This window comes from Mustela nivalis (assembly GCF_964662115.1).
Source record: "Mustela nivalis genome assembly, chromosome: 16".
Lineage (NCBI taxonomy): Eukaryota > Metazoa > Chordata > Mammalia > Carnivora > Mustelidae > Mustela > Mustela nivalis.
Window position 1 is genome coordinate 6,362,290 of NC_139035.1, and position 27,772 is coordinate 6,390,061.

General features: G+C 42.6%; 1 protein-coding gene across 1 annotated transcript in view; it reads right to left on the bottom strand.

The window, feature by feature from the left end:
- RGS7 (regulator of G protein signaling 7) overlaps nt 1-27,772 on the bottom strand; it is a gene marked incomplete at its 5' end in the record, with an annotated part of 299,364 nt that overhangs the window by 16,786 nt on the left and 254,806 nt on the right. The window contains 7 exons of the mRNA XM_082702198.1: nt 4-93; nt 2,745-2,931; nt 7,355-7,480; nt 8,924-9,034; nt 9,992-10,053; nt 11,229-11,327; nt 19,239-19,313. Of these exons, the coding sequence (XP_082558324.1) occupies nt 4-93; nt 2,745-2,931; nt 7,355-7,480; nt 8,924-9,034; nt 9,992-10,053; nt 11,229-11,327; nt 19,239-19,313 (750 nt within the window). The remainder of the gene's footprint in view (nt 1-3; nt 94-2,744; nt 2,932-7,354; nt 7,481-8,923; nt 9,035-9,991; nt 10,054-11,228; nt 11,328-19,238; nt 19,314-27,772) is intronic.

The window sequence follows — 27,772 nt, forward strand, 5'->3', positions numbered from 1 at the left end:
TACCTTTTTCTTTGCCTGTAGAAGCTCTTGGTAGGCACTGGATCTTATAAAACGTGGATATGAATCACTTTTCATCAGTTTGTAAATGTGCTCCTAAAAAGAAAGAGTGGTTGAATTGCTTCTTTAGTAGTTTTCAGGGGCAATCAAATACTCTGATAAGAATATACGATATGATCCAAAAACAAGTCTGGAAGCAGCTAAAATTGACAATGTTGGTAGAATACTTTGTGTTGATAGAACATCTAAGTCTTCAAATTTATTATTTTATTCATGGGTCAATATTTGAACTGGTTTGAGAGCTACAAGGAGGCAGGTCACATCCAGTCCTTGAGAGAAATGGAATTCAGCTAATGGAGTGTCATGAAGTGATTTCAGATCAAGTGGCTGATTTATAGAGGTCACTTGAGACTATGAATCTTCTATCTCTTAAAATTCTTTCAGGCCCTAAGTGAATGATGCGAAGTCAAGCTCGAGTGATCCTCCTCGGTACCTCTGGCGTCTACATGTACTTGGAGGACACCGACTGCCCAGACAAATCATCTCTTTGGTGCCAATTATATGGAAAACTGTCACCCACATCCACTCTGGGACAGAGCACAAGTCTGGGAATAAATTTTGGGATAGTGACATGCTCAATTTCCCAATTTGTGTGCTTTTTAAAAAAAGCTCCTTTAGTGGCAGATTAGGTAAATACTTAATAATTTAATCCTAATCCGTCTGCTGTGTTCTAGCTTGATAATGAATACTGATAAACAAATCAAGAAAAAAAATGTATTCATCCATTTCACTGCAGGCCCAACGTAGGTTGATTCCGCTCCGGCCCCCCGCGGCGCCGCGGAGCATCAGTGCTCACTCCTCTTTTTAGTCTCGGGAGATGCCAGTGAGAGTATCCTGAATGTCCCAGAATCTGTTTGTTTGCGGAGAATATGTATCTTAAAAATGACTGTTTCCCTGGTCTCGACACACCTGCATACTTTGGAGTCACTCTCACTCCGTGTCTAGCCCAAGGCTCCTCTCCATGAGGCTGGTACATTAGGGGCCCTATCAGAATTGGTGGTTAGGAACGTGGGGGATGTCGTACTTTGGGAGTCCAGCATTGTGGGATTCAGATCTTACTGTGCTCAAGACCTGCCAGTTCCAAACACAGAGATGCAGGCCCATTTATTCATCTTTCTGAGTCTTCTAATCTGTAAATATGGGTAAGGATTAACGGGATGGTCTCTGGCAAAGAAGGGGTTTGGATCTAAGTGCTCAGATCTACTCGAATATATGCCAGGCACACTTCAGGTGCTCGCCTATATTAGCTAATTTAATCGTCACCAAAAAAGCGCATCTTTTCTTAAATAATGCCAGGATTCTCTATTACTGCACATTTTTGAAGATGAGGTTAAATACCCAGCAAAAACTGGGGTTAAATAACTGAACTGAAAAAGAAGCCCGGTGTCAGGTGGTAATATTTTCTATAGAAGGTTATGCTTTTTTAATTTATTGGAGACCTATTAAGAATATTTTTAATGCCACAGATAACAAAGAAATGTTCCTCTGCAGACTTTAGGAAGGTCATTCCAAACATTTTACACATGGTTGGCTCTAGAAAAATGCTTGAAATTTTATCTTGAACTGAAAGAAAGATAAATCAGCAAGAAGCAAGCAACGAGGCTAGAATTTCCATCCTGCTCTCTCGTGTCTCTGTAATTATTTCCACCGAGAAGGCCATGGCAGAGCCGGACAGAGTGGGCATCTGGTTAGCTGTTTCGGCCTGTGGTAGTTTTTCTATATGGTGGTTCGTTTCTTTAAACCAAAGCCCGGAGAAATGTACTTTCCACTGAGAATGCAAGTAAGGAAGGGCATGTGGATGTGTCTTACTCTTCACCTTCTGTATTTTATTTTTGTAACGTGGTTATCTGAAAAATAAGATGCTTTCTAGAACTATTCTTCTCTGGAAGTCTTAAGAAATTAAGAAATCTGTGTGTTCTGACTTAAATGCCAGTTTCAGCACATCATTAGGAAAATAATATCCTCTCATTTCAAGTTCATTTTTCTCTTGAGCATAATTTTTTTTAGAGAAAGTGGAAATTCAGATTGTGTCCAAAGAGGCACTTAGGTACAGTTTGAAAAAAAAAAAAAAAAAAAAAACTAAGAAAATTAGTATCTTAATATAAACTTGTCTTGGGAAACTAGTATCTTAATATAAATTTCCCTTTTTGGGTCACTGATTAAAAAGTAAACTTGGAAAATTCATCCATGCCTCAATCTATTGTTTCATTGCATCATCAAAGACAAAACTGGCTTGGGTGTGACGTTAATTTAAGCTGCTTTAGTTTGGTTCTGACTAGCCGTAATAATGAATAACTTAGGAGTGTCAGAATCTTCGAATCTCCACATTGGAAGACACCTGAAGATTTCAAATATGTTCTCCTGAGGTGGGGCCATCCTGAGAAAAGTGTTTTCTCACATACTGGGTGACAACGTGGAAAATGAAGTGAAAGTGTTAATACTTCAACTATTCCCCTTCAAGAAATTTTCATGTAAGAACTTTCAAAATTGGTAAGACATCCCCGGGTACTAGAAACTATTTTAATGTGTGTCTGTTTTCTTTGAAGCCCACTGGGGTCATTTTACGTACAGTTCCCTAAACTGAAAACGCTGAGCCTAGCTGCCACTTAGACGCCAATTAAGCAAAGTAGCTGCGGTGCCGACGAAGCACGCTCGTGACTCACTGTGAGGCCCACGCGCGCACCGACCTGAGCGTCCTCGAACGTGTACCGCCCGGGCTCCTTCACATTCTGGGTGGTTTTGTCGTAGCTCTTAGAATCCAAGTTAATGGCGCTGGGGGCTCCGGGAGCCAGAAATTCTTGCCATATTTCCTGCACTCGGGAAGGGACTTCTCGAATAGGCCTCTTCTTCAGGTCCTCCACGGCTAGCCAGAATCTGTGCAAAACGAGACACCAGACATTCCCTGTGACGCCGCCCAAGCTGCAGGTCCTCGTCGCACTGACGGGTCAGACCATGCACGACACCGGGACGGGCTCCGTCCTCCTGCGGCTGCCAAGAGACGGCCCTTCTTTCCACGAGGTCTAGTCAAACGTGTCCAAGTTTTCCAAAGGAAACGCGGAAAACAATCTCTCAAGTGTTTTTTCTTGAAAGCAGATCTCCCAGAGCCCTGATTCTTTACACTCTAATTTTTAGTAGAGCAAAACAGCGCTGCCAAAGAACGGTTTATCGGGAAGGGAGAAGAGTTTGCGGGGAGTCAGAGTGAGGGGCACAGAGCATCTGCTTGGGGGATTCCGGAGGGGATTCTGCTGGCGTCCGTGAATCTTTTGTCCATTTGAGCAACGAGGGTTCGTATGGAGAGGATTTTCTGCTCTACCTGGCAAGGGAATTACAGTGAAGCTTTACTGGAATTAAGAGAGAGGACTGGACACAGGATCACAAAAGGCCCTAGATGGAGACATCGGGGCGAGCAACTGATTTTAGGCTATTTAATTCAGAGCGTTAGGGAATGGCAGAAGCAACCAGCTTTCACATGTCATTGTTTGAAAGGTTTAAATCTGCAGAGGCCTTAGAGCAATTCAGAAGCTCTGATAAAACCTATACTGACTTTCTTCCAAATATAGAAATACGTTATATATACTTCTGCATAGAATATACATACTCTAAGAACACCAGAACATATTTTGATTGATAAGAGCAAATAGCAAAGCCTAATAATAAAGGGCCACATGGTATTAATGGGTTTCACTTCTTTAAATTTTGTTCTGTGTTACATGTTTTGGTCATAAGTAGAAATAATGTTGAAAAGATGAATACGTGTAACATTATAATTTGTTAAAATGAAAAAACACATGAAAAAGGGAACTACTAGGTCTGTGTTATCCTCGACATGGACCACTGTCGCTCTAATGGCAGATGGCCACAAAGATGGAGGTCGCGACAAGCTAGAGTCTTAAGAGGTATATGACCAGCAGAACTTTCATATCATTAAGTTTTAACTTGGGCACTAATGGAAAGTCAGAACTAAGCAATAGAACAGTTGAACTAGAGTTAGAATAGCAAATATTACCCAATCTAGTGAGTTTCCTGTCTCTTGAGATCATTCTCCTGTACATGTATGTAACGGTGGATTTACTGTTATTTACCACATGTATGTAACAATAGATTTAGACAATGTCTTACAGAGGAAGTTACCGTCACTGCTTTCAGAAAGGAAGGCTCAAGACCATTCATTTCCTCCAAAAACAAGAGATTTGGACATTGTGCAATGTAATAGGAATACCATGTGCCATCTGAGGGAGCATAAGTGATGTCATCAGTGCTCATTCAGGTCCATTCCAGCACGCTTCGAACACCTGGATCCAAAGAGTTTTTCTGTCCTCAAAGAACAGAACCACTAGAGAAAAAGATACACCATTTAAATGGCGACCTAATATGAGGAAGCCCAGGAGCGGCTCTCAAGGGACAGCACAAGTGACAGTGTGGAAGTGTAGAGCAGAGAACCTTCTGCTGGGCAAGCACTGGGCTGGAGAAGGGAGTCCTAGGAAAGGACAGAACAATTAGTAAAGGGTTGAGGAGATATTAATCACAACATCTACTCAAACATGTAAGTGCAGGCACTGTTCTAAGTGGTTCAGCTCTATTAACTCATCTAGTCCCTACAACTCCAGGGTCTGTGCTGTTGGTTTCCCCATTTTCAAGAAAAGGCAATGGAGGATATGGAGATTAAGTCCGTTGTTGAAGGCCGCCCGCTATGAGCATCGTAACTGAGAAGAGTTCCAGGGCTGGGGTCTGTCCGCCGGGTAATTCACGGCAGACCACGTGCTCATAGCCACTCCCTCAAACGTCTCCCGAAGACCTTCATCGCCTTATCCTCAGCCTCCCTGCAGGTGCGATAGTAAGTTAGCAGAATGGAAAGGCTCTGCTAAGCTCCCGCACCCCAATACACGCTAACTGGAATCTGAGGAAGTAAGTGTCTTAATGTCTTAGAGTCTTGAGTTCTTCATCTGTAAAATGGGATGATAATGTTTATCTCATTAGGGTTCCATGAGATTAAATAAGGTAAATTATGTAAAAGGCACTCTCGAGTGCCTGACATATTTTTAGACCCCCCCACAACAAAACTCACATTACTGTGTTGACTTGGTACTTCTGCTCTGCTGTGTGCTCTGCCTGAAAAAGGAATGAGCAAAACTACACCAATGGGCAGCAGAGGTTGTACTGAGGAAGAAGAAGGCATCCATAAGCAGTATTTCTTGACTTTTTTTTCTGTCTTAGTACTTGGAAAAAGTGCTCATCTGAGTGTCTACACCACTGTGTAAGCAGCAGGTGCTTACAGGCAGCTGCCTGATAGGATGCACTGAGACTTGAGGCTCAATCAGCCCTGCCAGTGAACTGTTCTGTTTCTCTTAATCTGTCACACCAGATGCCTAAGTGGAAGAAATGGGGCTCAGACGCGGGGAGCAATGGAACGTAGCCTGTACTGGTGTACAGAAGGCCGAGGATGCCGATGACTAGCCCATCTGACTCAGACGAGCTGATTAGCTTTCCCCAGACATATTTTGCTTATCTGGAAATGGGGCAAAAATGTTTACACTTCATTTCAGTTGTGATGATTAGATGTGTGATGGTCAGAAATAGTAAACACAAAATATGACACACAGCGGTAGGGGGTATGATTAGAATACGATGTGCATAGAAAATATATCGTATTTCCTGTATGAACTGACTTAGCTGGACAACTAGCGTGGTGTAGGATTATTGGGATGAGAAATGGTCAAGGCTTGGACGCACAATCAGCAGTCAGTCCATCATCCTTGAAACAGAGTTTGCACACACTTGTTCCTTTGCCCAAACTTCTTCCCTCTTCCTTTCAGTGGGTGGAGAGGGGGGAATTTGGGGCCGGTTGTCTCTAGACATCCAGGTCACAGCCTAAAGCCATTTTCCCTGGGATGCCTTTGCTGACCTCCAGCTCTGGGTTGACTCTCTCTCTATGCTTCTCCGAGCTAACTAACCACCAGTTTGTGTTGGGATCTCTTTTCTTCTCTGTATCTACCACTAGGACCATTTTTATTTGCTGAGGTGATCCTGGGGAGGCTCATTTCTTGTTTATTTCCTCATCGTGACCCCAAGGATGTCAGCCTTATTTAAAAACTTAAGAGAATTAGAGGAAATTCCACTTCCCCATCTTCTAAAAGGCTAAAAAAATATTCTTTCTCTGCTCTATTTTCTAATGCATTCTTACACTGAATAATTGATGACGTGGCCTCAGTGTAAAAAAGAATCCTTAGCAACTGCAGATCTTGTAAAAACCCTGTCAGAAAGGGCTCCCATCAACTTAAAAGCACCGGAAACTGCATCCCAGCGACTCCTGACGGCAGCGTGTATGACCACATTCCTCCAGGTTCCGACTGTGGTCATCTTGCTTAGCCCACAGACCACCTGTCAAAGTTCTCCATTATTTCCGAATGGTTTGGAATTGGGATCCGTTCAGTCATCTGAGAAGAATGTGACAGTGCCTAGGGCCGTAGTGTTCCAATGGAAATAAATGAACGCTGGGACCTTTCTGTAAATGAATCTCACAGGACTGCACAAGTCCCGGGAAAGTCAATTAGGATATCATGTTTCAAAAGAATAATGAATGGAAGAGTTCACGGACAAACATTTTTATGTAGTGGAAAGTTGTCCCTCACTTCAATGAGGGCCAGCAGGGCCACTGAAATCCACGGCAGTGTCTCACATTGAAAAAATTCAATTTCCAGGTGCCTCTCAAGTTAGAAAATTTTCAAAAAATAAGTAAGGATGATGTTCAAAGCAGATGGCTGGAATGCACACCCCTTTTCTACTAACAGCTCGGTGTGGTGTGGATACCAACCGCCCTGAGGCTGAATTTAACTGTGCAAAGTGGATGGACTGGCCCATAGTTTTGTTCCAAGTTATTTTTCATTTAGTAGGCACCCGGATCTCTTTTCCTAGACCTTACTTTGGAAGCAATATGCAAAGAAGATCAATACCGATGAATAAGGATGATTGAGCTGCATAAATGTTAGCGGCCATTCCTCATTTTGTCAAACATTAGTCCAAGGATTACACGTCTTTACAAACTCCATTTCAAATGCATCAAATGATATACTTAAAAGATCAAGAGACAGGGTAAAAATAAGCCTTGTAAGGGATTGGTCATGCCGGACAGGCTTCTGCCTTTGTTAGCGTTTTCCCCTCCATCAAGAGGCAGCAATTCAGTGGGCTCATATCATCATCACGTTGGTAAGAGAGTAACTGGTCTATTTTGTGTAAAAGAACCAGCCATATTACAGTAAGTCTCTGTGACAGAGAATAAGATACAAGCAATGTGTCTTACCTTAAATTTTCTGAACTGAATTCCGACTCGAGAAATTTCAGGAACTGTTCTCTCCCGACGGGGTCTTTCAATGCTTCGTCCATGCCGAAACCCCATCGCTTTACCCTCTGCTGGCTCGGTTCTTTGCTGTAGGAGGTAAAACAGAGCCAAATGTATTCACTGCCAAGTCTGTATTTTGTGATTACATTTCCCCTCAGAATCATATATCCCGGGGAAGTTCCCATCTTTAACATATCTTTCAGAAAAAAAACCTGTGACTGATGGTTTTGCATGAAGTCATGTTGAGGTATACGTTAGGGATTAACAGTGGTGTCTAATGGTTCCTGAGCATTGGGTGCTAAGAGATTCTCTCTTTTAGATTTTTTTCTGCAACTTTATGAGACAAGTACTGTTAAGTTCTCACTATGTAGATGAAGAAATCAAGGTACAAAGAGAGTTATAACTTTCCAGTGTCTGACAGGAAAGAAGGGGCGATATTCTAGACATTCTGACCTCAAAGCCAATTTCTTAGCCACTATATAAAGCAGTCTCGAGGGGCGCCTGGGTGGTTCAGTGGGTTAAAGCCTCTGCCTTCTGCTCAGGTCATGATCCCGGGGTCCTGGAATCGAGCCCTGAATCAGGCTCTCTGCTTGGTAGGGAGCCTGCTTCCTCCTCTCTCTCTCTCTGCCTACTTGTGATCTCTGTCTGTCAAATAAATAAAATTTTCGGGGAAAAAAAAAAAACAGTCTCGAGGTGGTAGGCTGGACTGGGGGAAAATGCATTGGGAACCAAGAGGCCTCAATTCTGGTAATGAGTCTGCTGTTGATGAAACATGTGACCTGATCCTAGCTGAGTCACAACATTCTGGAATCCAGATCCCTCATCTATAAAGTCTAGAACTTATGCATGAAGAGTCTGCACTTGTCAAACATTTAAGAACACTGGATGGGGGTAAAAGGCAGAAAGGTCCATAAACACAGTTTAGCACAATACCACTAAGTACAGAATCCTCACTCTGTCAAGTGAGGGACACGTTCTCATGACTCTGTCCATGTCAGTGACCCGAGTATTCTGCTCTCAGGAAGGAAATCAGGAAGTCTTAGATCGTGCTTTGGTTTGCTCAAGAAGTCAGTCTCTTGTCAGATTCTCTTAGAGTGTTTGTGGTAAGTTCATTTTGTTTTAAAAGGGAGTGTGTAAGGGCAGACTTGTACGGGCTTAACTGAGTCTGGATTCAGCATTCATTCTGCTTGAATACGGGGCCTTTGTGGCCCTGTGTGGCCCTGTGCCTTTTCAGAGAAGCTAAAAACAATGCACTAAATTTCAAGAACCAAAGATCTCAACTCTGACTAGTCTACTCTGAAACTCCGGTCCCTCTCACTTTGTGTCCATCCTCCGGAAACGCAAATCTGGACACAGATGCAAGTATCTAAGGTTCAAAAACTATTACCTTGAACGAGAACTTTATATCATGGACAAATAGAGACACAGAGTAAAACTGAACTTAAATGATCAGCTACAGAATTCTTCCCGTTTCGACCAAACCCTGCAATAAGTGTGAAATCTTTGAAGAGAGGAGAAAATGTCACATACCTTGCTTCGAGTTCCCAGAAAGTCGTATCATCAGACAGCCACGGGTTCGAAGGGTCAGGTGGCACAAGAAATGGGTCATATTCTAAGTACTGTTCCGTGTAAGTTAACAGACTAGAGAGAAAAAAATATTTTCATCTTCTTTAGTTTCTCTGGCTGAGGTTATACTCAGCCCAAAATATGGAACATAATATAAGAAGGTCTGGCTGAGGAATTACTTGTTTATAGAGTAAAATCTAACAGCAGTTTTTACATTTCAGTAACTTACATGCATCAGCTTATGGTGCATCTTGGAAGGCAAACGTGGCTAAGGGTCCACGTCTACCCGGGCCCGATCCAAGTGAGGCCACATCCCTCCATTCAAATGAAGCAAAATGGAAGGCGTCGGCGTGTGAAAAGCTGTGCTAAGAGCCAGTTCCAACCTTTGGTCAACCACTCCACCCACAGCCGAACTGATTTTAGCCAACTTGGAGAACGGGTTAAAAGGCAATTGTTGTCAAAAGTATCTACAGGAGTTAGGTAAAGGGGAAATCCCTAACTTTTTTTTTTTTTTTTAATCTGTATTTAAGAAAAGAAATAAGGAAAAGCTGGAGAGGAGAGGAAGGATGCAGGAGAGGTAGGATGTGGCAGTGTTCCAAAGTAAAGAGCACGTGTGCCATTAGTAACAAAGTTAAATGGAGAAGAGGAAAATACTGAAAATCTGTGTTTAATTCAAATTCTGAAGTCATGCAGTCATTGAAAAGTGTGAACGTTAAGATGAATTTACAGAGAGGTTCTAAGTTGCCAAAAAGTAACTGGATAAATTGAAAGCTTCATTTCTCTCAGCAGGAGTGAAAAATTCAACTCCTTGGAATTATCTTCTGTATCTGATTCTGGCTACGCAGGACTGGATCGCTACAGATTGAAGATTGTAATGATCGTTCTGTCATTTAAACTATGACAGAAGAGGGCTTTGGAAGTTTTCTATGTGCAAAACAGAAAAACAAAATAACATTTCCTACAGGATTCCATTTTAAGCTCATCTGTCACATGAAATTTTTTTTATTTATAGGGGCATCTTGAAATACTCACCTATCAGCAACTTTTGACATTTTTAACCGATGTCTATCTAACTGTATTTGCCAATATTTTATCTGAAAAGAGTTAAGGAAGTAGTTAAATAAGTAGTGACATTCTCATAGTTTTCAACTCTAAATTCTGATAGACTGGGCAATTCTAAGTATTTATTCTAAGTAAATTTCAAAATCTGAAAAATCAAATGAGACAGCTCTGAAAATTAAAGTGTTTGAATAAAAACATAGCCAGCATCACTTTAGAACAGCAATGAATCTGAACTTTCTGCATGCTTTAACAAAATGTAAATTTATTTTAAAAATGTTCTAGAGATTGTAAACATTTATTCATATTGAATAACCAAATCAGAATCATCCCCCCCCATGTTTAATTCAGAAAATAAACACATTTGTTATTTGTACTATAATTTCAAAGTAAATCCTACTTCGTCATACTAGCCCAAGAAATCATTGATATGTGTTTTGGAAATAATTTTATCAGCATTTCAGGACAAACATGTGGACCTAATCACATACGGGAAACTTGGAAACTCTCTAAATACTACCCATTTGTGACGATTATAAATATACTAGAAAAAGTACTGTTACACTATTGATAAACCATATCACAGTAAAATGTTAGGGGAAAACAATCAAAAGGGGGAAAATACCCCATGACCAAGCCAATCAAGAGATTTCACTATTATTTAAGAGACACTGGTGTTTGTGTTGAAATGTTACCTGGAACCAAAACTATTGATCAATCAGTGCAACAAGACAACGTGTATCATAACTGTACACCAGTGTTAGTGAGGGAGAACTTCGAGAGGCTTATGGAGAGCAGTACCAGAAGAACAAGAAAAAACACTCAGTGAAGATCATGTCACATGACCAGATACATAAAACATGTGACTCAGCATCACCAGGTTCTTGCCTTCTCATCCTTCCAGAAGAGTTCCAGAGCACAGAAGAACTCTTGAAACAGAGACGACTAAACATCACTGCATGTCCTTTGTAAAAATTGGTTAGAGGACACAGGACTCGGGGAATTCAAGAGCGAAGAGATTTGGACAGCGTCTCCACACGCTGGTACATTTCCAGGCAACCACAGATCTTTCAGATTAAGTGATTTCACTACCTTTAACCTGCAAGCCTTCTCTGTGAAGCAGTCAACGGGACAGAGGACCTTTCACAAACCCCTGCCGCTGCCCCTGCCACGCCATCCGCACTGCAGGGCGCTCTATGGGTTGACCCACCTGTTGCTGTAGCTCGTCTTCCGTTGGAGGTTTCGTTTCCGGGGTGGGGGTGTGGGTAGGGCTGTGACTTCTGATGTCATTTTGTAAACCATAGACAGACTGTATTAAAGTAAAAAAGAAATACGTGAGGATAAAGTATGATTTATAGTCACAGACTTTCTAAAAGGTAATTTTTGTGTCATATATTCAGCAAGGTAAGTCAGAGCTTTGCTGCATATTTGATGAAGCTTCTTATTAAAATTCAAAGGCACTGCTATCATAAATATCATATGCATATAAAGTAGGAGCACAGCTCTTTGAAAAAATATGTGGTTAGATGATTAACTCTGACAGAATAATGGATCATATGGAAAGAATGAGGTAAGTCTGATAATAAGATCTGGGGGTGGACTGAGTGTGAACTCGGGAACACCGACACTATAGAACATTTAGTAAGTATTGATTTCAGAATAAAATAGGGGTGGATATAGAATAGAGTAAAAATTTAATAAGCCAAGAGAAAATGAAAATAAGTTGAGTTTTACAGAACGGAACACTGAGGCGAGAGACTAGGTTAACCATTCCCTTGCTGGGTTAGTCTCTGCGGGCGTGATCAGGCCCCCAGAGGCTCCGGCTCTCCCAGCTCAGCGCCGGGATGTCTCCCTCTCCACTCCGGCCTTGCCATTTGGTGCCACCGGGTGCCTTTTGCAAACATCAGTGATCCCGAAGGTTTCACTTTGGAATTCTTGATGCCCCAGGGCTGCTTTTGTATCTTGTCAAAAGGTCAAACCTACTGCTTAGGAATATTCTTTTTTGAGAAGGACCTAGTACGGGGGCGCCTGGCTGACTCAGGTGGGTAAGCATCTGCCTGCGGCTCAGGTCGTGGTCGCAGGTCCTGGAATTGAGCCCAGAGCCCTGGGTCAGGCTCCCTGCTCAGTGGGGAGTCTGCTTCTCCCTCTGCCCTTCCCCCTGGTCATTCTCTCTCTCTCTCTCCCTCTCTCAAATAAATTAAATCTTAAAAAAAAAAAAAAAAGACCTATTCTTAGGAAGGGCTAATAAAGATCCAGAGACTTAAAGAGACAAAAAAAACAAAAAACAAACAAAAAAAACCAAACTTCAATGTCACATGTCAACTCAAGGAGAAGCCAAATAACTTTTTCTTTAATATCAAAGAATTACTATTTTAAAATAAAGGATTTAATATGAGCTATGGGGCACTGTTTCTTGGGACAGGAGGATGAAAGATAAGGCCATAATAAAATTTCATGAGGCCACAAAATTAAAGGTACCAGATAGGTTTGGAAGAAACGTAGATCTGCGTGTTCAACCAGGCTGGTTTTCAGGCTCACCAACCTCACCAGTATCTCTGAGTTCACATGTGTTTTGTTCTGGACCTATTTTCACTCAGACTCTATCTTTTCTTAATGTTCACCTGTTGGTTCTCTACCTGGACCCTCTGGATGGACTTGATTTCCCTCTTGGAACTCCCCATTACTTGGCTCCTAGGCTTTCTTCAGTAGATGTTGGCTCAGCTTTACCTTACCTGAATCCACCATTGCAGACTATCTTGTCAGTCTTTCAATCTGCCCTCTCTTGACCTAGCCTCTGAGAACCTGAGAACTCAGGGTCTATCACTGGGCAACAATTTCAGCCCAACGAGCAGCACATACGCTGTGAATTAATTATTCATAGGACTGAGCTGAATGGCTTACATTTTTTTTCTTTCATTCAACCTCTATTGAACACCTAGTATATATTAGACAGAATGCTGAGCATTCGGAATATAGAAGTAAACAAAGATATGTTTTCTCCTCCATTAGAACTCACAGCTTAGTGGAGGGGAAACATGTTACACAAATAATCACACAAACAAACACACTACTAAGACTGCGGTAAGAGTTATGAAAGAAGATAATAATAGGAGCCCAGGGCCTGAAGTACAGGAAACTTAATTTCCACCAAAGAAACAGAAAAGGCCCATGTGAACTACTGATAGTCATATCTGAACTTTGAACTCTGGAGTAACTGTTGAGGTTGATTTTTTTTTAATTAGGCAAGTGAAAGAACACCAATTATTCAATAATCGTAGACAATCAGTGTGGACATTTTCAGTGGTATTACATTAATTTTTGATAAAGAAAACAAAAAGACTCTAAGTCTTGAACGCTGCCTTCTTATTTATCTTCATTTAATTACTTAAAGTTCTTAGTAAGAATCTACACTCAAGCAAAAAATGCTTATAAGGTAAGAGTGCGGACTGTTTTAAAAGTAAATATTTGGTTAAGATTAAAAATAATTAAAAAGACTGCCAGAAAAATTCTGCACTTTATGGTGTCATAGAATTAAACTGATCTAGAAGCTATCTTCTGTCTCCACATTTCTTGGATGGTTTTGGTATGCATGCCTCGCACACTGGCTCAGGGAGGTCCATGTAAGAACCGAGTCCCTGGGAGGTGGTGTTGAAAGCAGCCCTCCCGCAGCCTTGCTAGGGGCTGTGAGGTTACTGTGGCATTTCCTGTTTCAGGCAGGTAAACATCAGCAGTTCTCTCTTTCATCAGTCACGGTGCCTTTCATTTTCTGGGGACCAATGATAGCTTTTAACTCTGATTCCTGGCCACCGTGAAAATGGCCATGAATAATGAAGTTTTATGTCCACGGCTTATTTTGGGGACAGAGGAGGGAAGGAAATCGATCGTATCTTGGCAGACAAGTTCTGAGGCTCACTGAAATGTAAAAGGTTTTGAATTTCTTTTTTTAGAAAAAGGAAATCTATTAAAATGTTGACCTCGAGTGGGCGGAGTAGAGCCAGCAACAGGTCGGACTGGAGGGGAAGGACATGACATTCTCTCAGTAGGGAAAAGAAAATTAACCACGTAGGATCCATTTTGAGTTGTTAGCAAAGCTAATCACCAATCAAGATGCTCTGATGTAAGGAGTACGTCCGTTTATTTAAGTTCAGGGCGCCTGACCCCGTGTTTCTCTCATCGGGTGCCATCCACATGAACACTGCGTAAGTCATTCGTAAAGTGAAACCGATGCGACTTTCTTCAAAACCTGTTCATATTTTTTCCCTTGCTTCCCTAGGGGCACATGCACCCGAATGTTTATAGCAGCAATGTCCACAATAGCCAAACTATGGAAAGAACCTAGATGTCCATCCACAGATGAATGGATCAAGAAGATGTGGTATATATACACAATGGAATACTATGCAGCCATCAAAAGAAATGAAATCTTGCCATTTGCGACAACATGGATGGAACTAGAGCGTATCATGCTTAGCGAAATAAGTCAAGCGGAGAAAGACAACTATCATATGATCTCCCTGATATGAGGAAGTGGTGATGCAACATGGAGGCTTAAGTGGGTAGGAGAAGAATCAATGAAACAAGATGGGATTGGGAGGGAGACAAACCATAAGTGACTCTTAATCTCACAAAACAAACTGAGGGTTGCTGGGGGGAGGGGGTTTGGGAGAAGGGGATGGGATTATGGACATTGGGGAGGGTATGTGCTTTGGTGAGTGCTGTGAAGTGTGTAAACCTGGTGATTCACAGACCTGTACCCCTGGGGATAAAAATATATGTTTATAAAAAATAAAAAATTAAAAAAAAAAAAAAAAAAAACCTGTTCATAGGTCATTTCCTTCCCAGCTTCGAGGAAGTCGAAGAAAACGCTCTTGACTTTCATCTTTGGCGGGCGGGGCGGGGCGGGGTACTTGAAACCAGAAAGTAAAGCGTACACAGGAAGCGTTGAAGCCTGCCTTTGTGGAGGGAAATCTCTGGGACCTTTCCCGCTGCTGGTGGAGGGAGGGATATTCTTGTCTTCCTTCTGGATTGCTCAGCTCGACCAGAGAACAGATCGTGACCACGCCTGCTGCTGTGTGGAGAAGCCGGTGCACAGAGAGGAGGAGGCCCTGGGTCTGTGGCTTCCGGGGCTGTTAACTGTCCTGCCGCCTCCCAAGGGTTTAGAATATTCCCGGAGTTTTGCTATATTGAGCAGAACGCTGCCTGCCACTTGACTGTACTGCTTACTTAAAACCCTTCTGTGTTACTCTAAGGCACAAGTCATTTCTTCTGTTAAAATTAAGCTTCCACATTATGCATATACAAGTGAGAAAATGCCAATTTTTTATGTATCAACAGCTTTATGTATAAATAGCCACTGCATTAAAAGCAGAAAAACCAGACATTTAGTCATGAATTTCCTACGTGTTCCTCCAGAATGTGCCCATTAGCTATTACCTAAAATATGAAGTGTCTTAATGTCTAAATGAAAGCGACAGAGAAAAGAAAAGTCACGAGACAAGAAACTGCTTACTTTTGTTTTGAAATATGGGTCCTGAAGTTATAGGAAGCAATCCAACGTGTGCGGTCAGTCAGGTACATACAAGTGCCTTTCTCCTTTTCCTCAGGTTTTGTGTTGTCCTAGGGCCCCTCTCTCTACTGTCCTACAGACGGGTCCATCCTGTGACAGTCAATTTTATGTGTCATGCTGGCAGGGCCGCAGTGCTCAGATATTGCCTCAACTGTTATCTAGATATTTCTTTGAGGATGTTTTTGAATGAGATTAAAATGTGAATCAGCAGACTCTGGATACAGCCAATAACCCTCCATAATGTGGGTGGGCCTCATTCAATCAGGTGAAAGCTTGGACACAACACAAAGACTCCCTCCAGGCCAGAGGGAATTTTGTCAGCGGACAGCAGTGCTTCCCTGGGACCCTAGCCTGGCCGACCTCATCAGGTTGGGGCTTGGCAAACCTCTACAACTGCACGAGACAATTTCTTCAAATAGATCTCTCTCTCTCTCCCTCTGTCTGTCTCTGTCTTTCCCTCCTGCCCCCTCTGGGGAACCCCGACTGACACACCACCTGCTTGACCTATTATAATTAAAGTTTTAAAAAGAGACTGAAGGAAATCCGGCACACGGCGGCCCTTACCATTTTGCCTAGATTAGGCTGATTTCTCTCTGGCGATGCTACATTATCATTCCTTCATAGAGACGTCAGGAAATATATTCCGCCTACTTTCTGTATTTTAGTAAAGACAGATTTAAAAAACTGACAGATCCTAAATACTTAAAAATATCTCAAATCAGATGTACTTCGAAGCCTTCTTTTCACATTTGATAAACATATTTGAAATTCAACAATTAAATATAGTATCCCAATCGCTGGTTTTCTTGAGGTACATAGGCTGGATTATTGCCTTAGGGAGTTCCTGGGTCCCTTATTCTTGGGATGATATATAATCTCGAGAAACATTATTCCGGCGGACTGCCAAAGAAATGAACAGCGGCTCTCTCGCTAAGGCGAGCATCTGCTGGCACAACTGAGTGAAGATCCAGGAGTTGCACCTCACCAGCAGAAGTTTGAGACAGAGCGCGGTCACACCACGAGGAGAATGAGCAAAGGACAGTCTGATTCCCTGTGGAGGGCAAAGACGGTTTTCAAGGACAGGCTGGCCTCTGCCATTTCTGGCTAAGGCTTGCAAGCCCACAGAACTGCCCACTCCACAAGAACAGAACTGTGGAGACGTCAGGGGATGGCAGGACAGTTTGTTGTCTGCCATGGACTTTTTGGTAATAAAATGGTGTGGTGACTTAGAATCCCAAATCATTCAGATTCCTTTGGGAACATGCTATGGGCTGAGTTGCATCCCCCTGAAACTCATGTTGGGAATCCTACTCTCCACTGTGACTGTATATGGAGATGGAGTCTATAAGGAGGGAGTCAAGGTTAAAGGAGGTCATTGGGTAGGAGGGCCCTAATCCTATGGAGCTGGTGTCCTTATAAGAGGGACAGACGCCAGAGCCGTCTCTGCCACGTGAGGACACAGGCTGCAAGAAGGCAGCTGTCCACAAGCCAGGAAGAGAGCTCTCACCAAAAACCCAACTTGATCCAGGACTTCTAGTCTCCAGAACTGTGAGTGAATCAATTCCCGTTATGTAAGCCACCAAAGTTGTGGCATTTCGTTCTGGTCGCTTGAGCAGACTAATAGATGCCACTTAACACAATGACAGGGTTACAGGTGTAGAGACATTTGTCTGCTTGTTCAGTGTGCCCACTCCCATGAGGCCATGAGCTGTGGGAGCACGATCATGCCTGTCCCCCTTACCATCGAGTATCTGAGAACCATACACACGGCATAACATAGAGCCTTGTCACATCCGCTGGGATGGGTCATTCCAGTAATTAAGCAAGTAGGAGTTAATGGAGCAGTGGTCCTAATTCTACAAGACAAACCAGTAGGGGACTTAGAGTCCCATGACCTTCTATGTAAAATAACATGATTTGAGAAGATTCTAGAAAATTCAACACTTCTGACTCTGAGAAACTATAGATATATCTCCAAAAGTTTAAAAAAAAAATCAGCATCCTCCAATTGTTGAAGACAAGGGAATACACGCGACTTGCTGTAGCATTCTTCAGGATTTTTTTTATCTGGGCCTGCAGTTCTATCATTATTGATTCACAGGAAATCAGACCACAACTGAGACAGAGCGCAGCGAGTCCGTCTCAGCAGAATTCCACCTTGCTAGGCCTGATGGTTTCCCATCATTAAGTGAGGGCTGATGGGTGTGAGCCCACCATTGCCAACTAAAGCTTTTCAAGTTCTCAAAAAGCACGATGCCGTGTGTAGGCCTGGTAAGACATCCGTACCATGTACCATTAAGAACACGGTGGAAATGGCGGCTTGATTATCTGTAAGTCCTATCTGTCATCCACATGCTTTCTCTTCCGAGTCAGAGCCCATCTCACGTGGTGTCTGTTGGGAAAGCTCGGCAGAAGTAAGGTATTATGAGAAGTAATTCTTCAAAATTCGGAAGCAGTTTGGGGGGCTACGGGTGCTTTTTGGAGATGGTTAGAGCTCTGAATGCTGTTCCTCAGCACAAAACCAGTCCCCATTGGGCTGAGGCTGTGCTGTGCACAGAGCACGGAACTGCGCGTGGCCAGCCACAGGAGAGCAGGGCCGACACGCCTGGTTTGGTCTGGCTTTGCCTCTTTCTCTCTCAGAAAGCTCCTAGGGGAAAAGCTTTGGAGCGCCACACCTGAGTGGGTTTAGTGGCACTTTTCCTGTGGCTTTTTTATCCTGACATCAAGGTAAACTGACTTAAAAGAAAGCAAAGTTACTTGGATCATATGGGGGGGGGGGCTCTGAAACTGATGTTTATATTTCTAGGGATGCAAGGAAAAAGACAACAAGAAATAAGACTACAAAAAAAAAAAAAAAAAGTTTCGTGTCTACTGGAAAACCCTAATGCTATGTAAGGAAAAAGCCACAAAAAGGAAGGTCTTGAGCTTCGTGGAATGCTTTAATCCAGTGGTACCAACTCTGCTCTGCGTCCTCAGCCCAGAAATTCTTACTTTTCATGGAATGAATAAAAATGCTTTCTGTGTGTATGTGTTACTTTAAAAAATAGGGAGTTACTACTGCTATGTACTTTCAAGAGATTATTTAAAATGCCACTGAATTTAGGATAGCTTTTTGTTTGTTTGTTTTGTGTCCTCTCACATAACACACACCAAATGGACACTCAACAATTATCTTACGGTTGTGTTACAAAATTCCAGTGTTAAAAGGGGGTCCTCGTACAAACCCTATAGTTATATGTCTTTACCATGGCCCTTCTCTGCTCATCATTTTCTCTAAAAATACCCTTCTCTCATCCATACCACTTTTTCTCAGATAATCTCTGTCTGCGTTTCCTCACCCTCTGGGGTCTGAAAGAGAAGCCTTTCTCTGCTGATGGTCCTTCCCCCCAACGGAGAGAAGACGCGCCCTCAGCATCTTTGCCCCCATCACAGCGACCTGCGTCTGCTGAAGTACCATGACGGGAGACTTCCTCAGGCAGGCGGACGGGCAAACGACCAGGGCTCGAGTTCCCAGATTTTCTTCTAGCCAAGGAACAAGGAAAAGCAAGGAAGATGCTAGAGATACTCCATGAAGTGGGCAAAAGGTTTTCATGACTGATGTCCTCCAAACAGTACGACCCACACCAAGATCAGCTCAGCCGACACGAGTATTACCTTCCGTGTTTTGTGTGGGTTTCTCATTCTGGATGACTTCTTGATGTCCACTTCAGTGGTGTTTACACATCCGGGCTGGAGATGGAGAAACAGAGAGACAAAGGAATCTTTGAGAGTGAGGTTTTTCATCCGTGCGTTAACGACTTGCCGTCCACGTCCCTGGTAAGTCTTTCCGCAGACCCATTAAAAAAATTCATTATACTCTCACTCCTTGCAAAAAAGGACCTCAGATAACATTCTCGAATAACATCCAGAAACAAAAGAACTGCATGGGCTTCGCCCATGAAAGTGGTTGTTGACATTAGTAGTTGCTAAGTCAACAGACTCAGAGCAAAGGTGTCCAAAGATTAAGTGGATGATAGCCCAGCTGGTACCCACACAGCCCTGCTCCGATGCCCCTCTCTGTGAGGTGGCACTATTAATGAAAGGCTGTTTGCTTCCCAAGTTGGGAAACTTACCATCCGTTGACCTAACTCAAATCCCAGAATGAATATTTTTTTTACAACGGTTTGTGAAATCAGGGTACTAGAAATATTAGTAATATCGATTAATATTAATAATAATTAATAACAACATTATAATTCGTTAACAGTTAATAATAATTAACAACAGTATTAATAATAATTAATAATAATAGAATGGGAGTGTGGGCAGCCTGCTACTGGTTCTCTGACGACCTCAAGAGGATCATTTTGCCGGATTTCTTGTTCTGTTGCACAGAAAGAGAGAGCGGTAAAGCTTCCTTTGTGTTTGCAGGAGGAGGGGAAGGAGGAGGGAGAGAGCAGGGCGGGGAGGGGTGAGAAGGGGAGGAGAAAGAGCAGGGAGGAGGGAGAGGGAGGGGAGAGAGAGAGGACAAATCAGGAAAAAGAAGAAAGGAGGGTCAGGAATACAGGAGACCCTCTTATCTAGAAAGGTCCTCAGATATCACTTGGTCTCTAGAAGTGACCGGAAGTAAGTGGTTATATAGAGACTGTGTTTCGCCAGCTTTCAAGTCCTGGCACCGGCTGGGGGATCTCTGGTACTGGTCAAAGGTATTAGGTTGCACAGCTCTGCTCAGTTTCTCTATTTCCCCCACAGACGGCAAGATCATGAACACGTCAGATACACTTCAATGTGACTCCAGAGAAACTGTGAATGTGGAGAAAGATTTCTTCATCCTTGGGATGTTGTGGGATGGGGAGGGGTAAAAAGGCAGCGCTGGTGTGAGGCCAGAAGTAAGCCGTTCTCCACCCTCATGGCAGGCAAGGGCACGGACTCTGTTATAATGAGGACGTGGGGCATGTTCCTAAGTCACACTGTCCTGACAGCACAGCCACTGGGACAGAACTCCACTATAATAGTGTACGGCATAGGGAAGTAGGCAAGGAAAGCCTTTTCTCCTGATTTTTCTCCTTATGTATGTTGCATACGAACTATATATACCACAAACACAGAAACACACACACACACACACACACACACTCTGTACTAAAATCTTAAATAAATGACAAATTTGGTTGCGTATCTAGATGGACACAGCTGGTTTAGCACCATGGCCTGCTTGGCCGTGTGGGAGGAAGGGCTCCCGCGTGGGTGGGCTGGATTTACTGACACGGAGCCTCTCACTTTAGCTACCCCAGCATCAGACTGATGACGATCTGATATTCCAATGCGGTTTTTCTATGGCTGGTTATGGCCTGAGTATTTTTTAAAAGACCGCCAGTGATTCTCTTATGCAGCCAGGATTCACAATCATTGATCGAGATGTAGCAAAGTCGTGTTTTGAAAATATTACAGCAGTATTAAAGTGTCTCCATTTCCTTTTAGATTTCCATTTCTGTGCAACCTTCCACCTGCAAGCCTCAGTCCACGAGGAAGGTGAAGCACTGAAATTCTTTAAGCTCTTACCGATGCGTCAAGGGCTGAGTGGGCCAAGACAGACCACAGGGATCTTCTTCTCTATGTTAAGAGGGGGAATAAGGAGGATGTGATTTGGAGGAAAGGAAAGGCCCGTCCTTCTATGGGCTGGAGAAGAAGAGACCATTTATTACTTATTGAAAAATATTTATTTCTGCATCTAGTTGTCAGACTTTGTGATAAATGGTGAAATACAAGGACGGATGTATCATCTCCTAATGTAAGAAGGACACTAAAATGCGAATGAGCTCAGTGTGGGAGCGCAGGACTGGAGAGAAGCTGGCGTGGGCGTTACGCAACAGAACGTCTCATTCACCCCTTATTACGGCCATCCTCTTGGTTCTCACCAACATGGCAGATAAATATCTATATTTTTAGTATTTGAGCAAATTCGATCCCTATAAGAGCATGTGGTCTTTGGTTATTTTAAAAAGGCAGTCATCCTTTTAAGGCATATATAACTTGTACCACTAGCTGGCACCAGATCCACGCAAAATGTGATGCCTAACTTGGTTTTATGCACTACTAAACACAGCTTCCCAATGAGATATAAATAACACAATCACTACCGAGTAAGCACTCCATAAAGAATGTTCAAATATGTACTGCTGGCCAGGTATAATACGAAGTTCACAGTATCATTCAATTTAAGGAATAATAATGAAGTAATATTTACACTGGCCTGGAAAAGAATCATAACTTATTTTGAGCGATCCAAAGGTATATTTATTCAACAGAGTTCAGCTATGCTGTGACAGTACTGCAACATTACTTATTAAAAAGTAGAATTTAATGCCTTGGAATCCATTTCTGAAGTAGCAAAAGGATCACATTATTGAGAAATATTACTGCCATAGCGTTCATGTCAGTGTCTTAATGAGTTGCAAAGCAGAGCTGAAATTTTGGTTTCATCACTGATTTTACTTAAAAGAATCTGAGTACCACTCAGTTCCTGTCATGGCAAAATGCCATTATTAGTTGTGGCAGAAGGCACACTGTTGTCAGGATAACAAGGAAGACTTAAGGACTCTTCAGTGAAGAGCAGCGTGAAGAGACAATCACGGAAAACCACTTTCTTTAATTCAGTCCCAGTACCTGAAGTGAAATTGGGCAAAACCGTGTCCTCAATGACAGATGAATGGAGATTTAAGAATGAGGTGGCAAACAGAACTGATAATAAGAGAGATCCATAGTCCTGGAAATTAGGAAAAAAGATACGATTCTGGGGAAAAGTGAGGTTTTGAATATTGAATTGAAATATTTTGAATAGTTATTGGCTCAAATGTGATTCAGTTACTGGGGAAGATTTGCCATTTTGTAACACAGAACAAGTTTTAAAAGTTCAATTCGTCGTGTATTGTACCACAGTGAAAACGATTCCTCACTCTTACATAAAGTGATTACAGGTTCTAGAGTGTTCTACTTCAGGATATTTTTTTTAAACATCAAATTGAAGCTTTTATTTCGGTTTTGGGTCAGCAGGGCTTACTAGATGCTGTATGTGCAGGAGGTTGTTTAGGGTAACTACTCTGGAATCCCTTCCATTCAATCCCCTCTATAATATTTACTTGCTTGATTACTACTCAGTCTTATATGTGCGACACAGGTTCTGGATTATCTAGTTCCACTTCGGTGTAGGCTGTGAGCAAATTCTGGGAGTCCACCGAGAGAGTGAAGGCTCCAGCAGCAGAGGGGAGGGAAATATACCACGATGACTTGGAGCTGTGGACAGTGGTCAGGTAGAAACTGCAGCTCAGGGTAATGAGCTAAGGGAAGTCTACCACGGTAACGGTAAGGTAAGCCTACCGAGAAGTGGAGGTCATAAGGGAAGTGACTTGATATGATTTGTATTTTTAAATAAAAATTAACAAAAATTAACTCCAGACAGATCACAGACCTACATGTGAAATGCTAGCCTGTAACCTCCCTACAAGATAAGCATAGGTGAAAATCTAGGTGGCCTGAGTTTGGTGGTCATTTTTTATATTCAACAACAAAAGCACAGTCCATGTGAGAAATCACTGGTAAGCCAGACTTCACTAAAACGAAAAACTTATTTGCAAAGGGTATGTCCAATGAAGACAAGCATATGAATATACAAAGAACTCTAAAAACTCAACAATGAGAAAATGAGCAACCCAATTAAAAAATGGGCAAACTGTCTGAACAGACACCTCACTGAAGAAGATACACACATGGCAAACGAGTGTATGAAAAGATGGTACACATCTTGTGTCATTAGGGAATTGCAAACTAAAGCAAAATTTAAATACCACTACACACTTACTACAAGAGCCAGGATCCAGAGTCCTGACAACATCAGATGCACCAGGGCCAGAGCTCTCATTCCTTGCTGGTGGGAATGCAAATTGATATAGCCTTGTAGTGGAGACCCTAATAGGTTTTTTTTTTTCTTTTTTTGTAATGTAAATGCCTGATTGAGTCTTTGGTGAACTAGCAACCAACCTGTTCAAAGAGGTACTCATTTCAAAGACTGCTATCTCAAAGCAATGCCTCTTTAGCTACACCACTGGATAAAGAGCCAGGCTGCCTCCCACCTATGCTTTCTTTGTTTTAGAGAGCTTGGTTGATCTCAACAAGGGATCATCTGGGCTACTTGTTTTTGTTTTATTTTTTTGCTCTTCCTCTTTCACTGCTTTAAATCCCTGCTCTTGTGTTTCAAATTCACCAGTAAAGAGTGCACCTATGAAGCCTTGGGCCCTCACCTGGACCCTAGTAAAAGCAGTACCCCAGGCCTGTGTTTTCCCCTCTCCCCTCAACCTCATTAGGTGGCCCCATATGTGCTATGTAATTAACAGGTTCTATAAGTGGTAAACCTTTATTTAAGTCTCCTGATAGCTGTTGTGGAGGAGCAACTTGCAGGAACAATAAGAACCATGGGCTGATCTAACCACAACACTGGTTATTGACAGGCTGAGACCAGCACAAAACCAGCCATTCTGGAAGCTATTTTGCAGTTTCTTACAAAACTAAACCTTCTTTTCTACCTGATACAACAATTGTGCTCCCTGGTATTTATCCAGAAGAGCTCAGAAAGTATGTCCTCAAAAAAACCTGCACACGGATCTTCACTGCTTTATTCAACATTGCCGAAACCTGACATAGGCAGTAGGTGAAGGGATAAACGAGGTGTGGCATGCAACACAACGGAGGTGTTTGGAGCTGAAAAGAAATAAGCAATTAAAACATGAAAAGACATGGAGGGATCGTAAATGCATATTGTGAAGTGCAAGAAGCCAGTCTGAAAAGGCTACACTGTAGGATTCCAATTATAAACATTCTGGCAAAGGCAAAACTATGGAGACAGTAAAAAGATCAGTGGTTTCCAGGGGTGAGAGAGAGGGGTAGATGATTTGGGCAGAGCACAGAAAATTTTTAGGGCAGTGAAACTACTCCGCATGATACTATAATGGTGGATACGTGTCATTATAACATTTGTTTAAAGCCACAGAATGTTCAACACCAAAAGTGAACCCTAGTGTAAACTGTGGCCTCCAGGAGACCATGATGGGTCTGTGCAGATTTATCGATAACAACAAAGGTACCACTGTGGTGAAAGATGCATTTTGAGGCTAGAATCAATAAAACTTGCCGATGGGTTGGATCAAGGAGCACAGTGAGGGAAGGAGAGTCAACGGTGACTCCTAGTTACCGGCAACTGGACGAGGTGGTGCCATTTATCGAGATGAGGAGAGAAACCAATGTAAACACAGACAGAAATCAAGGATGGCTCCTGGATTGCCTTTACATACAATTTGAGTATTTTTATTGATTTCTCCAACTAGAATAGAGCTCTTTATGCAGTCACTGTCAAGAGTCATGACTCAGAAGATTTCAACATTAGTGCTTGTGCAATAATCTGGCCCATCCTTTTGTATCTTCAACCTTTGGCATCACCACTGGCAATAAGAGCCTATCATTGAATATGAAAAATTCATATCTGATGGGTCAGTCACAGAGAGCCTGGTGGAGCGCCAGCCCATTCCTCAGAGTCTCTACTCTGCTTCTCCAAACTCTTCTCCCGTGCATTCTACCAGACTCAACTAATCTCTTCTGATTGACATTAGACCACTTCCACTTAACATCTAGGAACTGTCTGTTCATCCTTCCATGATAGTCACTTTTTGTAGACTGGTAGCTGCCACACAGGCCCAAGTATACTGACTGTCACAGTTCTCACCAGGCTACCGAGAGGACTCGAACTAAGTTTGCTATGGCTTCTTTGTCATCACTGGCATTACTCATGTTTCATGTTCAGCCTTTAAATACTTAAAATATTTCCAGCTAGAGTTGCTTCAGAATTTAAAAAAAAAAATCACTGGGTAGAGGTTGAATAAAATATGAGCTCCTTCAGGAAGTGACAGGGTCTGAGGCAGGTGTGCGTGAACCCTGCTTTTCTGTCACACTTGGGCCTGCCATTCACACAAGTGGTTGATCTCCTTCCTTCTCTGGTTTTTTGTTTTGTTTTGTTTTGTTTTTTCTTTATAAATGCTGGTTGCAATTTGAGGACATGCAAAGATTTTTCAATTGTGGGATAAAAAAGACCCCTCTGAGATTGAAAACACACACTCTAACTTGCTATACACTGGGGAGCTCTGGGTTGTCATTCAGGGCACTTTCATAACCTTCAGTGAAGTGGCATTTCAGTTGGCATTATCTTGCTCTCCTTCTGGGATCTCATTCATGGGAAGGTGAGTAGTGACAAAATTTTGGGATTCCTGGTCCATAAACTTCATATTATTAAGTGCCTTAGAACTTTTGACTTTAACTCTTAAAGTGTTTGTTGAATGTAGGCATGAACGTAAACTAGCTCTCTGACGGCAATGGAAATTGCTCTAGCATGAAAGTTAAGAGCTACAAGGCAGGAAAACGGATCAGTTAACTGAACTGGTGAAGGCAGTTTTGTAGACTATTACTGTTGTTGGTACTGGTGATTTAATGGCATGCTGTGACCAGTTTAGAGAATCAAATAAAATTCCTAATAATATAAACAACTCACAGTAAGTTCAAAATGCTTATAATAATCGTTAACACAAATCACAGTGGGGCACATAGAAAATAACAAGTTCATGAAAATCAGTGGACATTGGAAGTGGCCTTGAATTCAATAGCTTGTGAGGCTCTGAAGCCATATATTCCTAAATGGAAAAGAGGCTTACTTCCCTCTCCAGGCAAGACACACAGAGAAGGGCTATCTGTACCACACACCTCAGCTCAGCAAGACCTCTATAAGGAAGATGAATTTCAAAGACACATTCTGTTGCATTAAACTTGATTTCCAAAAGTAGCAAAAGATAAGCATTTTATTTATCTAGTGGTGTCAGAAAAGAGAAGTTCACATACAATGATTTCCCAGATTACATATTTATCACTCAGTGCCAAAACTCAATTTTATTTTCACCATTAGAAAAAAGGATCTTTTAAAATAATTCCCACATACCCCGACATTCTTACACAATTATACCTGAAATAACACAATCTTTTCTTGTTGATTCAAGGTCATTTTTGAGAATGACACTGTGCCATCTTTAAGACAGCAATGCCTATGAGGCCAGATGGTCCTAACTCTTAATGATTTTGAACTTTTTCTCATTTTATGCCATTTTTTTTTTAATGCCTCTGCCTTCTGCCTGTCAGTAGTCGGTTTTGCTGGTCTCAATGTCCTTGTCCCCAGTACCACCCCATCATCCTCTAATCTGTTACTTGGGTTCTGACAGGGGTCAGGAAGCCAGACAAATACTTCCTGCAAAAACATGGTGTCTAACATTTTAGCAAATGAACCAGTCAAAGCACCTGAGTTAGAGTGCGGGTGTTTTCACAATTTCTTTGGGTAAAACTTGAAGAGTTTATTCCTGGCTAAATTTTGGAGATGTGGGGAAGGAAGTATAGGAATGGTGACGACGGAAATGTAAACAAGTTCTCATGCTATCTCCCGAAAAACTTACAGGACATCAATATTTTACAGGCTAACTGAGTGGATCAGCGTAGATGACAGGAAACATCTGGCTGGAGTTCTGAGACAGGGGACCACACCGGGAGGGGGAGCTTGTGGTTCATTCTGTGCTCTCAGGGGCAGGAGGAAAATCTCAGTGCAGGGGGAGCCTGGGCAGCACGCTACAGAAGCGCCTGCCCCAACTCCTGCGAGTGAACAATCGTGGACCTGCTCTGTCCCAGCCACCCGTGGGGAAAGTGTCCCAGACGCAGCTCTAGTTTTAGTTCAACTGCTGGGAAAGGGCACTGGCCGGCCGGGAGCTCCTCTCGCCGCCCCCACCCATCACTCATCGCCTCTGCAGCAAAGGCCGCCACCATCCAGGATGTTCACGCCGTGACCCGGGAGTCCGCATGGCACCTCGCCTTCCCTTACTTCCCACGTTTCATTGAACAGCAAATCTTGTGCACTTTACCTCCAAATACATCCTGAATTTATCTGCTCCCCGTGTGCCACCAACCTGGTCGAAGCTGCCATTCTCTCCCACCTGGCCTGTCCCAGCGGCCTTCTCATTGGTCCTCGTCAACCCTTTCTCGCTTTCTCAACTCGACTCCCAGGCTGCTCTCTGCGCAGCAGTCACACTGACCTTTTGAGACTAGAGCCACGTCATTATGCTCTTCAGACCTCT